Source organism: Opisthocomus hoazin, chromosome 8 (genome assembly GCF_030867145.1).
Source record: "Opisthocomus hoazin isolate bOpiHoa1 chromosome 8, bOpiHoa1.hap1, whole genome shotgun sequence".
In the NCBI taxonomy this organism is placed as follows: Eukaryota; Metazoa; Chordata; class Aves; order Opisthocomiformes; family Opisthocomidae; genus Opisthocomus; species Opisthocomus hoazin.
This window is the reverse complement of record NC_134421.1, coordinates 71,956,919-71,970,845: the sequence shown is the minus strand read 5'-3', so window position 1 is coordinate 71,970,845 and position 13,927 is coordinate 71,956,919. Positions and strand designations below refer to the sequence as shown.

The 13,927-nt window shown below is 40.1% G+C and overlaps 1 protein-coding gene across 2 annotated transcripts in view; it reads left to right on the top strand.

Moving 5' to 3' along the window:
- Positions 1-13,927, top strand: part of CHCHD3 (coiled-coil-helix-coiled-coil-helix domain containing 3) — a 179,173-nt gene that overhangs the window by 50,171 nt on the left and 115,075 nt on the right. For both annotated transcript variants that reach the window (XM_075428453.1, XM_075428452.1), the window contains exon 4: positions 9,287-9,431. In XM_075428453.1, the coding sequence (XP_075284568.1) occupies positions 9,287-9,431 (145 nt within the window). The remainder of the gene's footprint in view (positions 1-9,286; positions 9,432-13,927) is intronic.

Below are 13,927 nucleotides of genomic sequence, written 5' to 3'. Positions count from 1 at the left end.
TCAAGTCGTTACAGAACTGAGGAATTATTTTTGTGGATATTATTTTGTTTTGAATTGTTTTTGTTGACATTGTTTTTCAATACTAGTTTCATTTAAATAGAAATAATTACTTTATACTGATACATACAGAAAATATAAAATTCTGAATACCTAAAGTGCAACTTTCTATGGAAGTTTTTAAATATAGAAGTATTCAATCTGTTTATTCTGTAATATGCATTAATTTAGGTAAAGTTATTTTTCTTCTACTGCCAACTACAGTAAATGGCCAAGATGAAGTAAGCAATTGAGATGACTATTATTTTTTGTGGTGCTTGTGATGGCCAGCCAGAGAGAAGGAGCCTGTTGTGTGCTGGCTGTGTGCTCTCACCTGTAGCTTGTTCAATGATAATCTGTGGTACAGGGTCACTGCCAGGAGATTCCAGCTGTTCTTCATTCCAGGTGGGGCTCAGTCAGTACCAGTAGCTTGGGGAAATGCCCTAACTGATTTCATTTGGGCTCTTCTGTAGCTGCAGAGAAAGAGGTTTTCCTCCTCGAGATGTGGGGTAAGCCTTTAATGTTCTGAAACCTTTGGTGTGCTCACGCATAGATACTCTTCTACTTCGTCTTGTGTGAAGTATGTTCAGAGCTAGTTCAGAAACTGTATAATAATAAACGCCACCCAGGATCTCCCATTCACTGCTTTTATACATACAAAAAAAGATATGAATGAAAGAGAAGAATGCAGAAGGAAGAAGGTTATCCTGCTGAAATCAGGTATTTCCCCTTTGGCTTTGGTCTGAAGATCTGCTTCAGGAGATGGTTGGGAGAGATGTTTTAATCACATGTATAGCTGATTTTGGTTTTGCCTCTGTCCCTCCTGCCAACCCCTCAGAAAATCTAAATCTAAGACAAACTGGCTTACGTACGAGAGAGCATCTCTCAGAGTTCCTTTAATCTGTCTGCTGGTGCGAGATTGCTCCTGGAGAATAACATGGTAGGGTTCATGTTCAGTTTTAACAGAACTACATTTAGGTGGAGCGTGCTGCAAATGTTATTTTGGTTAAAGTGACTTCAGGGATAAAATGGTCCAAAATTTGTCTTATAGCGGTTCCAAAATATGGTAGTATGATAACAAAAATGTCCAAATTCTTATTATCACTGACTGTTCGGGGCTGGAAGGGTCCTCTGTGGGTCGTCTAGTCCGACTCCCTGCTGAAGCAGGGTCACCCACAGCAGGCTGCACAGGACCTTGTCCAGGCGGGTCTTGAATATCTCCAGAGAAGGAGAAATACGCCTCTGTTTGTTCTGAGATCCATAAATCTTTGGTGGCTGTTGTATCAGGATTTACCTAGCCTCTTGCAGTTTCCTTCAGGATTTTTTTTTCCCTCGGTGACCACAATGTTCAATCATATTTCTGGTTGTTTTTTTTTTTTTTTTTTTTGAGGAAAATCTGAACTTTGTACATTTAGGTATGCTTCTTGTGATCAGTAATTGTAATGCTTGTTATGGCGTTCTGCTCTGAGCGACTCCAAGGGGCTGCTGTCTCCAGTGAGATGAGAATTACTTCAATCTAGGTATTTCCTTGAGAGGAATCTGGAGTCAAGTTTTTAATTCAAATGGGTAAGCTTCATAGCTGTCATAGTATTCCTTTACAAAGGAAATTATTTAATTTTTTTCTCCTGTAGCTAAGCTCTCAAGTCCGGTCTTTAAAGGCGGTAAGAGGCTTGGGCAGAGTGCTTTTATTCTCTATTTTGAGGTAAGCAGGATGTGTGCAGTGCTGTGAAGGCTGTCAGTACAAAAGTGTGTCCAGTTTTACCCAGTACAATTTCTTTTCTTCTGGCGAAAGCTTTCCCCACCCATGTTTTATTGCCCAAATATTGGCTGTATTTAGAACAGCTATATTCAGGAGAAAACCCGCTTTTCTACTTGGAAAGCATGCTTTTATTAAAACCTATACAACAAGTGAATCTCTGCATCTTAGCGTAACAAACCCCAGGCAGTTTTCTAGGTATTCACTGATAAGTTTTTTTTATTTTAGTATTCACAAGTTTGGGTTGTATTGAAGACAGATTTCCAGAACGAGCATGGGAGTTGAAAGGAGTGTCTTGTTTTGAAGTGTCAGAGTTATAAGCAGTGTGTCCAGTAGGCTAATTGGGTCAGTCATGGACTGCAAGGAGGTACTCTTGCTTCCAGGATAAAAACAACTTGAAATACCACTGAACAAGCTAAACATTGAACTTTGTGTGTACTTGATTGTTCAAAGTAAAATTTCAGGAAGGTATGCACACGTTTTTCCTATCTTCAGTCTGTAAACGTTGTGCTCACATAAACAGCAAAATTAAAGATGTTGTTTGTTATATTTGCTATTGCTTAATGTAAATATGTCATTATTTTTAGTTATCTACTAGCAGATAGATCTACAGATAGAGATGTCTATTTAGACAAGAGTACCAGAATATAGTGTTAAAATCAAGTGTGAAAGGAAGCCCGGGGTAAGTGAAGCAGAGTCCCTGGTGACAAAGGAAACGGAGAAGGTGGAGGTACTCTAAAGCCACCTTTGCCTTCTCTTCCTCTGTCTTTGCTGTTAAGGCCAGATTTCAGGAGTCCTGGGACCCTGAGACCAGAGGGTCGGTCTGGAGCACAGATGACTTAACCCATAGTGAAGGAGGATCAGGTTAGGAGCACGTAAACAATCTGGACATAGAGAGGTTCCATGGGGACTGATGAGTTGCACCCATGAGTGCTGAGGGAGCTGGCTCATGTTGTTGCGAGGCCACTCTTGATTGTCTTCGAAAGGTCATGGTTATCAGAATAGGGTTCTGGAGCTGGTAAGAAAACAAATGTCATTCACATCTACAAGAAGGGCAAGCAGGGAGATCTGGGGATTAGGACAAGAAGTAATGGACACAAACTGAAACACATGAAATTTCACCTGAATGCAGGAAAACACTGCGAAGGTCATCAAACACTGGATCAGGTTGCCCTAAGAGGTTGTGAAGTCTCCGTCTGTGGAGATCTTCAGAACCCAACTGGACACGGTCCTGGGTGAGCTGTTCTACCTGACCGTGCTTCAGCAGGGAATTTGAACCAGATGGTCACAGGAGGTCCCTTCCAGCCTAAAGAATTGTGTGATTCTGTGAGAGCCGTGGACTGCACTTTCTACATAGTAAACTAAGAGACAATCATCAAGCATTTAATGGATGGGTGAAAGAAGTCATGATGTAGAATTCAAGAGTGGCAGAAGCTTTAAGGGTAATAAGAAGGTGAGTGAATTAATCATGGGGTGTTAGTTTACTAAATTGCAAGAAGTACAAGTGTCATGGAAGCATAAATTTTCTTCAGAGCGTTAATTCAGAGCGTTGAAGTCCTAAAAGATAATGCTGTAGAAAGGCAGGAGTTGTTGCTTTCTGCCTATGATTGTGTGCTATAAAACAGTTGAGAGCATGAAATACCGTGAAGCGTTAATCCAAACCTTAGTACGTTGATGTTCTTGTGAATGCTTTATGTGTATTTTCAAATAGCGCTATGGAAAAGTGATAGCATTGCATACCTTCATTAAATCAGCTACTGTAACTAAATAGCTGTATGCCTCTTGAAACAGTATTTCATAATTATTTAGAAGTATTTTATTCAAACTATCAACTGTGTAGAAAAACGTATAGCCAGCAGCCTGCTTTGCTGTTTCAGCACCTTTTTTTAAAGCACTTCCTTTCTTTCTGTATAAATGATCAGTGCAACGCGTAATGTCTCTTGTCTGTTAAGTAGAGCTTTGTGCTTAAACGTGAGAACCATTATACTGAGCCGTTATATTTGTTGTAATTAAAAATGTAATTTTAAGTGGTCTGTTTATGGGGAGTTCTGGGAGTAGTGGACTGTACTGACAAGTTGTGCTGTTCAACTCCTTGTAAATTACGGATGCGCATCTATCTATTTTTTTTTACTTTTGGCTAGATAATAATATAATTTATTACTGTAGGTTTAGCTGATGTTTGCCTTTATTCAGCAGCGGTACATGCTGGATGCCACTAAAATGAATTTGTAATGTCAAGGAATAAAACTACTGGAAGTCGATGCAAGCAAAGGTTTGGGATCAGCACGTATCTGCCTTGTGTTTGTCTCGTTAAGCTCCTACAAGCCACCCAATTATGTAACACAAATAAATGAAAATTACTTCAAAATCCTACTTGTTTTGTTAAAACTCTGGTGAATTTAAATCAGTTGAGATGTGTATTCAGGACTTTTTTTGTGAATAAAAGTTGCTGTGAGTGCAGAAGCCCAGTGAGTGCTTCTGGAAGTTGGCTAGTTGTATTTTCGTTCTGTAGGTACGATTTGATACATTCCTGATCACACGAAGGAGGATTAGAGTAGATAGGGAAGACTTGAAATTTTTGCTTTAAGGTGCTGCGGTGAGCAAGGCAGTCTTGGATGTTTTTGAAGGACATAAACCAAGTAGCTTTTGGGCCTAAATTGTATAAAATTTGCTCATGAAATAGTATAAATTTCTTCTATGATAGAATTCCCTACAAGGAAGATAAAAAAGAAGCAGTAAAATGTTTGCTGTAAAACTTTGCTGTAAAACTTTCTTTGACCGAGGTGACCTGCTCTAGAAGTTTAATAAAACTACTCCTAAACACGTTGGCAAAGCTGGATGCAGAGATGTCACCAAGCCTCGGAGCCTGTAGGCGCAGTAAGGCAGGGGACTGTTTCGGCTTGCGGCTAGCTTCTGGTGAAGGAGCGAGCTTTCGCCTCTGGAGATGAGCACATAAATTGCAGAATCGCATTGTGACATCAGCAAGTACGTCTTGATGATAGGAGACATCTCATAAAACAAATTGAGCTGATAAACACTTTGTCTAGAGGAGAGGAGGAGGAATATGGAGGAAAGTTGGAAATTCAAAGACAAATTCAAAGGTTTGTGGGGACAAAGCTGTGAAAACTCTCTAGTATTTGGGGGCCAGGCAAGAAGAAGAGCCACGAAGGAAAGAGCTCTGAATGTTGCTCATTGAGTAGGTGTCTTCAGAAAGGATTGCAGTTGATCGAAAGGTCCATGAGGTGGATGGATAGGCAGACATACGGATCAGCAAGGAAAGCTTTACGCCAGAACTCAGGGAGCCAAAGGAAGCCAAGAAGTCAAAATGAGAATTGCTGAAAGTCAAGTAGAAGTTTTCCTTTTCTTTATTCTGGTATGTTTAAAATCAGTTAGATGTGTTGGGGTTTTTTTTGGGTTATTTTGTTTTTTTTCCACTTACAGAACAGAAGAAGAATACAGAGCAGAAGGCAATCCAGCTCTGGAACTGTTGAAGTAGAATCGGTGGCAAAGATGTAACAGATCTTAAGAGAAGATCTGTTACTGACATAGAAAGGAAGGGAAAATAAGAGACAAAATACACATTTACCAAAAGGAAATAACAGCAGAGAATAAATAATTTGATTCCCCCAGCACAGGAACATAGCTACTTAAAAACAACAGAAAATGCAGTAGGCCTAATCTTGACAGTGGCTGCTAAAACACTTGGCATCTTTAGAGAATTACTGGTTAAACTGAAGAAGGTGGGGATTTGTTGCGAGTAGAAAATGGAGATTATTAGTCTGGAAGGTGGTTAGTAATGGGATTTCTCAGAAAGCAGTCTTGGAACTAACGTTAATATTTTTATTTCTGAAAGATGCATGTGGAAGAAGATTTAGTGATACTGTTGCAAAAGAAATGTTTTGGTGTCATACATGAGAAAATAAATTACTCCTGCTAGCTGATGAGTGGTGTGGAAGTGCAAGCTACTTCTGACAGACTAATGAACGTTTTGGCATTGTAGATCTTCTATCTAGAGATAGCAGGGAATAAAATAACTGGGAAGTATTAGTTGATCACCAAAGTGAAATCCTCCCAAAATGGAGCATTTGGTGCCCAGAGAGCTGATGGGTTGATCAGGGAAACAACATTTCTCATAAAAGACTGAAAGAGTGGATTTTGTTTGTGTGGAACATGAAGATAGAAAAGCGGACAAGACTGTTGTCTTAAAATGATCTCTGGTAAAACATCGTTGGCCCCAAAGTGAACACATTTAAGTGATGCAAGTAGAAATTGAGCTTGGAGATTACAAGAAGGTTCCTAAATCTCCAAAATGTGAACCTCTGCCACGGCCTTGCAGGTGAGGGGCAGGGGTGTGGTGGTGGTGGTGGGATTTCGGGGTGGTGTTTCTTTTTTGATTGTTTTGAATCAAGTCAAACAATTTATGGAAGGCGTTACAGCTTACCTGCAAAGCTGGTAACTACCTGGTGACCCAGGAAATACTTACGGGTTTGTGTTTGGATGTTTATGCTGACTTCTACACCGTTATAAGTGCGTTTTTGAAGACATCAACAAATCCTACTTTAAGGTTGAAGGGCAGTCTGTAACTAAGAAAACTGAATTTGGGTGAACTGTTAGGAACAGCATAGATAAAATCTTTCAATTTTTGATGTAAATATTTCACATCATTATCGGTATCAATGAGCAAGCTAGTATTTAATGCTGTTTTTCATCTTCATATATTGGGAAAGAACATGTCACTTAACTGTTTACTAATATCATTTTGTATGTGGAATGGGGAAGAAGTAATTTGTTAAAAACCTGTAATGCATTATTACCAAAGGTGGGAGTTGGAAGTGAGGGACTTTCCCCATGTTCCTATCAGTTACTCCATTGTGAAGGAAGTTCCTTGGGGAATCTGTTTGGCAATGACAGTGAGATGCGATCACCAACAAAGGATGGCACAGAATCCTTTTTCTGGGATTTTTATCACACGATGTGCTTGAATACCAGTAACTTACAGGATCATCTGTAGGGTTATACAACTTGGGCAGAGATTTGGGTGTCTTATCCCCATCCGTTGTTCTCTTGCTGTGGTAGGATACAGCCGTTCATGGCCAAGATGGTGTTCAAAACTGAAATGGCTATGAGCTAGTGCTGAGATACCTGGATTTTAAATGGGCTGGTTAAGGTCAAAATAGCAAGTCTTGCCCTGAGTTCTCTACTTGTGGAAAACCAGCATTATAGACTCATAGGCTGGAAAAGACCTCTAAGATTGAGTCCAGCCATCAACCCAACACCACCATTCCTACTAAACCATATCCTGAAGTGCCACATCTACATGTTTTTTTAAACATCTTCAGGGATGGGGACTCAACCACGTCCCTGGGCAGCCTGTTCCAATGCCTGACCACTTTTTCAGTGATTTCTCCTAATATCCAATCTAAACCTCCCCTGATGCAACTTGAGGCCGTTGCCTCTCGTCCTATCGCTAGTTACCTGGCAGAAGAGACCAACAAAGAAGAGACCAATCTAGCTGTCTCTTCTGTCACTGGGGTGGCCGTGCCCACAGCTCTGTCATCGTCGCTAATTCGGTGGGATGGCAGAGCTGTCGATGAAAAGAATTTTGATGGCTCGCTGTAGGGTGGGCAGTGAGATGACTCACGTATGTTGACGAGGTTCTGGGCCATCATCTTGTAGCAAGGTTGCAGCAAAGGACACGTGGAGTTTTGGCAAAAGTAGAAAAGACCATCCTGTCCCTCTGTAGGGTAGCTAGCAGGGAAGCAGAATGTAACAGCAGTCAGATTAAGCCACCAAAGGGTTTATCTTGACATTAGGAGCCCATTATTTTTAAGTGTTAAGAAAACTGACTTTCTTCTTTTTGCAAGAGAGGTTGAGAGAAGACCTCCCAGAGGTCCGTAATTCCAGGGGCAAGAAGAAGAAGACGACTTGAGAATTCACTGAGCTCATGTCAGATATGGGAATAATTTGCCAAGAATTAGATGTAAACGTTGAAGTATTTAATTTTTTTTTTATTTTGGAGGGTTTGTAACGTGGGAACCTCTTGCGGCCTTTTTTCAGATATTATCGGATTTCATATACTTTAATTAGTCTAAGTGCAGTATGCATAAAGACAAGACATTTTTAGGGGTGAACCACTTGCGGGAAGCAAAATCCAGCAAGGATGAGGAAGGAGCTTGCTTCAGTCTCTGGAAATGCTCGATGCTTTCTCTGCTGTGTCTCACAAGAAAAAGCTGCTGAGACTTCTATTTTGACACTTTTTTTTCTTTCCAGATAAAACATGATTTCTCCAGTCGAAAAGACAACCAGGGTGTTTTGACTGCAGCATTGATTGTGTGAAGGATTTGTTATATCAATGCTGCTGGAATAATTTGGGGGACCTTGGGAAATCACTTAATGGAATTTGGTCCGTGTCTGCATAATCTGACTTTTTGCTAGAGTAATTGAAGATGTGGCTTAATAAACTTTTTATAAAGATTCCCAGTTGGTTGCTGCATTTCAGAGGGTTGTGTCTGAGCACAGCAGTAATACATCTCGTAATTGTCTTTTTTTCCTCCCCACCTCACTTAAATATTTTCCCTGGGGACGAATCTAATGTACTGTAATGCTAGTACCTTTTACAAAGTGACCCTACTCATCATGATTTGTTCTCTGAAGGTCCCTTGACAATGTATAAATGCACTGAGAATACTTAAGCTTCCTCTCCATCACTCTTTTGAAAAATCTATTTGAAAACCGGCGTTAGATACTGCCATTACTTTTCTGAGTTCTCTCATGCTGACTCTCTGTTCAGTGTCACAACATAGGTGCAACAGATAAGTTTTATTAGCTAAACAGCTTATGTATTTTCATGAAGATTAGATATGGTGTGCTTAGGTTAAGTACTATAGTGAAGGTTTCAAATATAGTTATGGTTTGTGACGTATAAATGTTGAGAATTTTCTGGGGCTGGGGTTGCCTGTATTAACTCTGTTGCACAAGTTCAGTGGCCATTTTCATCTCATCCTCCCAAATCGCTGGGAAAGGTTTATTATGGTTGTTCGGTCTTTTTGCAGCTCGGTAAATAGATGCAGTATTTAGGTTTATGGTATGTCTAGAGATAGGAAAACATTATCCCATTGCAGAAGAGACCAGAGCTGTTAGCTGGAAGTGGCTGGCGGAGAGAAGGTTTTTTCTGGAAAAAGACTTCCTTAAAAATAAACCCAATAAACCAACATATTCTTATTACTTGAAGACTTATTTTCATAAAGCTTGTGACCATATTGTACTTTGTATGTTTTAATAGTGTTACTAAGACTTGTTGAACTTTGTATTCTGATTTTGACGCTTTAATCTGAAATAAACTATTGGAATTTTAAGTGAGTATTCATGTTAAGGTGTTTTAAGCCAGTCATAATTTATTACGGCGATTTGCTTTCAAAGTGATTGTGTTTATGTCCTGTTAAACTGCATTTGGAAAATACACCTTCAGTCTAAATTTCCCTCCACCTTCTGTAGATTGAAACAAGAACAAACGTATGTACATGACGAGTTTGGCAAACTTCTGGAACGCGAAAGGATTTCTTCAAATGAGCATTTGACTCGAGCCATCCTGCGAGAGCGAGCTGCGACGGAAGAGGAGCGTCAGAAGGCGCAGCGTTTTGTAAGTTCAGAAACTTTCATAGGAGTCTTGGATTTTTTCAAACAACCGTGTCGTCAGACTTGTTTCAAAGTGTTGGTAGAAGAGGAAACCAGATCTCTCCTTGTTATTTTTTTTTCCCTTTATTGTTAGTTAGTATGTCACTTTATTTCTTTTTTTTTTGTCAAATATCCCTGTCTTGAGAATGCATCATTAGAAAAAGCCTCACCTTGCTGAAGGTTGCAGATGTATTATATCATGTTATGCATGTGGATAATATTAAAGGTCTTTTTTTCAGAGGGTGGCAAAGTAATATGATAGTCTAGGTCTATTTACTAAATTTGATTATTCTGTGTTGAGAAGTCACAGAATACAGGAGAGCTTTTCTAGAAATTAATGACTTTGTATTTAAAGGAAATCTATAATATTTCTGGGCTAGAAATCGGGCTAACAGAATTAAAAAAATGTCGTTTTTGAAGTCCTTTATGTGCTAGAGAGCAACAGCAAATAGTCCAATTTTTGATGCTTGGCTCAAACCTTGGAACCAGCTTAGTGAAAATTTCTGTATCAAAGAATGGTATTTCATTAGAGCTGACGTATAAAAACTTCCTGACAAGGAATTTGTCAAATATGACTGGTTGTTTTCCGCTGAAAACTGACACCATATATTTCAGTCCGTTGTAGATGTTTGGCAGATTTATAACTTCTTACATGTAGTGGTTGCTTGCTGTATTGAGTCTGTATTGACTCTTCTTTGTAACAATAATCGTTGTTCTCTGAGGTATGAATATGCTTTTTTTTTTTTTTTAAATACTTGAGTCTAAATAGTGAAAAAATTGGTATTTTTGAGGAGAAAAAGTTTAAAGTACTTATGTGAGCTTTGCTATTAAAATAAATGGAATTACTTATTTCAGCATCTCTATAAATATTCATTTGGCCCTCTGTATCTGAAATAAAATAAAATCAAAGTTTTCTAAGGCTTATTGGTTGGTGACATAGTAAACTTCAATAAGCAATAGCCTGATCTGTGCTGTGTAAGTAACAATCTATTGCCTGTGTTATTTTTCCAAATCACGATTTAAACCCAAACAAATTTCACCTAAGTACACCTGAGTAATAGTATGTTTTTCAGACATTTCCCAATGCTTTTCCACCTCTATGGTAATGTTATTGTTGAAGAATAATTGCAGTATGGTAAGCAAACGTTTAATATTTTGTCATTTTAAAATACGGGAACAAAGGAAAATGGAGTGGAGTTGTGACCAAGGTACAGCCTTAGCCTTACGCCATTAACCCTTGGATTCTTAATATTGTGCAGGAGAGATAAGGGTTTAATGGCCTCAACCTAATGAGGAGCTGAAGATTTATAGTGGGGAATATTATTTGCATAATTACCGGGGGGTTTGCAGCTTTCACTTACTGTAGTTAGCACTTGCTTTTGAGAAGCACATGAAGCCTTGCTCATCAGCCAAATGCTGGAGAGATTTCTTATTGCGGGTATCAAACTAGTTTATTTAGCCATTATGTCAATTTTAATTGTGAATTTTTACTTACTCTAGAATATTTAAGTTAGCACTGCTTACGTGAAGCGATCGGGAATTGCTGTTAGCTAATTTTGGACTCTTATAAATGCTTATAAATATCTTCAGGGTGGATGTCAGGAGGATGGGGCCAGACTCTTTGCAGTGGTGCCCAGCGACAGGACAAGGGGCAACGGGCACAAACTGAAGCAGAGGAAGCTCCAGCTGAAGATGAGGAAGAACTTCTTCCCTCTGAGGGTGATGGAGCCCTGGAACAGGCTGCCCAGGGAGGTGGTGGAGTCTCCTTCTCTGGAGATATTCAAGCCCCACCTGGACAAGGTCCTGTGCAGCCTGCACTGGGTGACCCTGCTTTGGCAGGGGGGTTGGACTGGGTGACCCACAGAGGTCCCTTCCAACCCCGAACATTCTGTGATTTTATGAACCTTATCAGACTGGGGAGTGGTGTTTCAAGGTGCGTGGTCTCGCTGCATATTGAGTTGGAATTAACAACGTGCAAATGGTTCTCATGAGACAAAGGGAACGCCTTGAAATCGTACAGCATGTCCCCGCACGTGGAGGACAGCGTGACCTGCCTTCCCATGGTGACATTCTGGTGGCTGACATTTTATAGCTGGCTACCAAAAACGTGCTTTGGGGAAGCACGGACGTGTCAGGACGTAGATGCTGCACATCAGAAGAGAAATCTGAGCTCTACTAGTGAGTTGTGCATCTCCGTGTAGTTATCTCTAGTTTTGATCATCTTACTGTTCCAATCAGTGAAATTTTAAGCTATCATGAGGTTCTTTGGTGAAAATAGCTGTGCACATTTGCTATTACTACTGCAAATTTGTCGTTTCCACTATGATTTGTTCATTCTTTAAAGTGTACTGTCAGATAACTAAGCAGCCAGTAGGCTTTGCTTAAAATGGGTGTAAATATGAAAACATTGAGCAATTCTCAGCTTCCTTGCGAGTTCTTCTGTAAGTTATCTTCTTTATTTTCCTGTAACTGGTCAGTTTTTTTTTGCTTGGCTTCCTTGCTTATGCTACCTGTTTCTTTGTTTCACGTATCCAAGCTGAATGTATAAAATCTGTAACACGGGGGGATACATCCGTGTGTACCATTTGTCAGGCAGAATGAGTAATTCCTTGTTCTAGTAAACTGCTACAGGAGGTTTATGTTTTATGTAGCCCGTATTTGATCTGGCCTGTCAGATTCCTTTTGGAGAAGAAAGAGGGTTGCTGAATTTTCAGTAGCATTATCTACAAAATTAATTCCTTTGCTGATGCTAAATTGTGTAAGTAGTGCACAGGAAAAGAAATTATGGTTAGAAAGGAAGAATTTTATTTTTTCTTTATACAGGCTGCTAATTCAGTTTTGATAAGTAGACATAAAATTGTTAAATGGAAGTAATATTTCCCATTCTTAAACAATTTTGACAGCAGCTGCTGCTTATAATTTCAGAGAGAAGAAACTTTTAAGTGTTAACAGCCCAAAAGTTAGCGTTAACTCTGCATACAAACAAAAAAACCACCGATAAAATAAATCTAAAATGAACAGTGAAAAGAGTAAAAGCTTTGCAGGTGCCAGGAACTACAGAAAAACGTCATTTGTCTCTTTAAGCGAAAGTATTCCACTTTTTGGAAAAAGAAACCTAAAAGAAGTCAGCAAAGCTTGGACAGCAAGGTAAGGCAAAGAAGTGTGGCATCCTTAAAAATCACCTGAAATAATTTTGAAGTGAGCAGTATGAGGAGCGTTATGACACTTGGCAGGCTGAACGTTACAAAACCAACCCCCCAAAACCCATAAAGTGTGACAAAAAGGGTTTTAAAAGAAGAGAAAGTTTGTGCTTTACACACGTAAGGTGTAAAAGCTGACACACGCGTGCGTGTATGCGCACTCGCACCCCCTAACCGTGGAACAGGGATCCCACCAGGACTGTGGACCCAGGAGAAGATCGGGGAGTACGAGCAGCGTGCAGAAGAGATGAGGCCAGGCCAGCAAAACACCCTGCATTCAGTTTTTCACCTGTCTCTTCAGAGTGGAGGAACTCCTGAACGTTCCCAGGCCAAAACTTTGCAGAGAACTCTTCAAACAAAGTCTGAGATGTGAAGTTTCGGTAGAAGACTTTAAGGGAAATCGACAGTTTTACCAATAACAGCTCTTCAAGCCTGGATGGTGTTCATAAAAGCTCTGAAAGAAACTTGGCGGTGATAGATGAGCTAATGATAGCTGAACTACTGATGTGCTGTGTAAGCTGTTAGGGAAAGCTCCCTCGGTACAAGTGGACTGGAAGGTGGCTGATGGGATGTCAAGTTCTTCAAAAACAATTTTGGGGGAGATCCAGAAGTTTACAAACCAATAATTCTGAGCTTTGTACCAACCAAGGCAGAAATTACAAATTAGAGTGGAGTTTCCAGACCCTGACCAAAGCCCTAGAAATCCCTCGTGGAGTCGGTGTGAGGATTTTTTCAATGGTTGATGCTTAATTCAGCAGAAATAAATCCAACTGCTGTTGATTCCTTTCGTTGTGCTTTCAGATGTCGTTGACTTTGAGGAGTATTTCAGACATCGCCTGGCTTTCCTTATCCCGCAGCGTTTGGGTCTGGCCTTTAAAATGTGATGCTGGTGACACTCAACACACCAAAGAGCTGATGAGGTCTTGCTTTCCCCCCCTCCACCTGGCAAGTGATGTGAACCGGCTTATTTTGAAGGGTCGGATGTACGTCGCTGTTAGGTGTAAGGAGCGCTTCGCTGATGAAGAATTTCTTTACCTCTTTTTCTCCCCGTTTCCATCTCTGCGCTGCGGTTCACCTCCTGTTCTGTTGTGTCAATGCAGATGCTGTGGACTGAAGTAAATGCGTGAAGAGTCCATCCTGGAGGCCTTTTTCAAACGTGGACGTGTCCACAACCTGTTTTATAGCTTGACTACAAAAATGGCTGAATTGAGGAAGCTGCAAACCGTGTATGGAGGGCAAGTTGTTGGGGAAAGAAAACGAA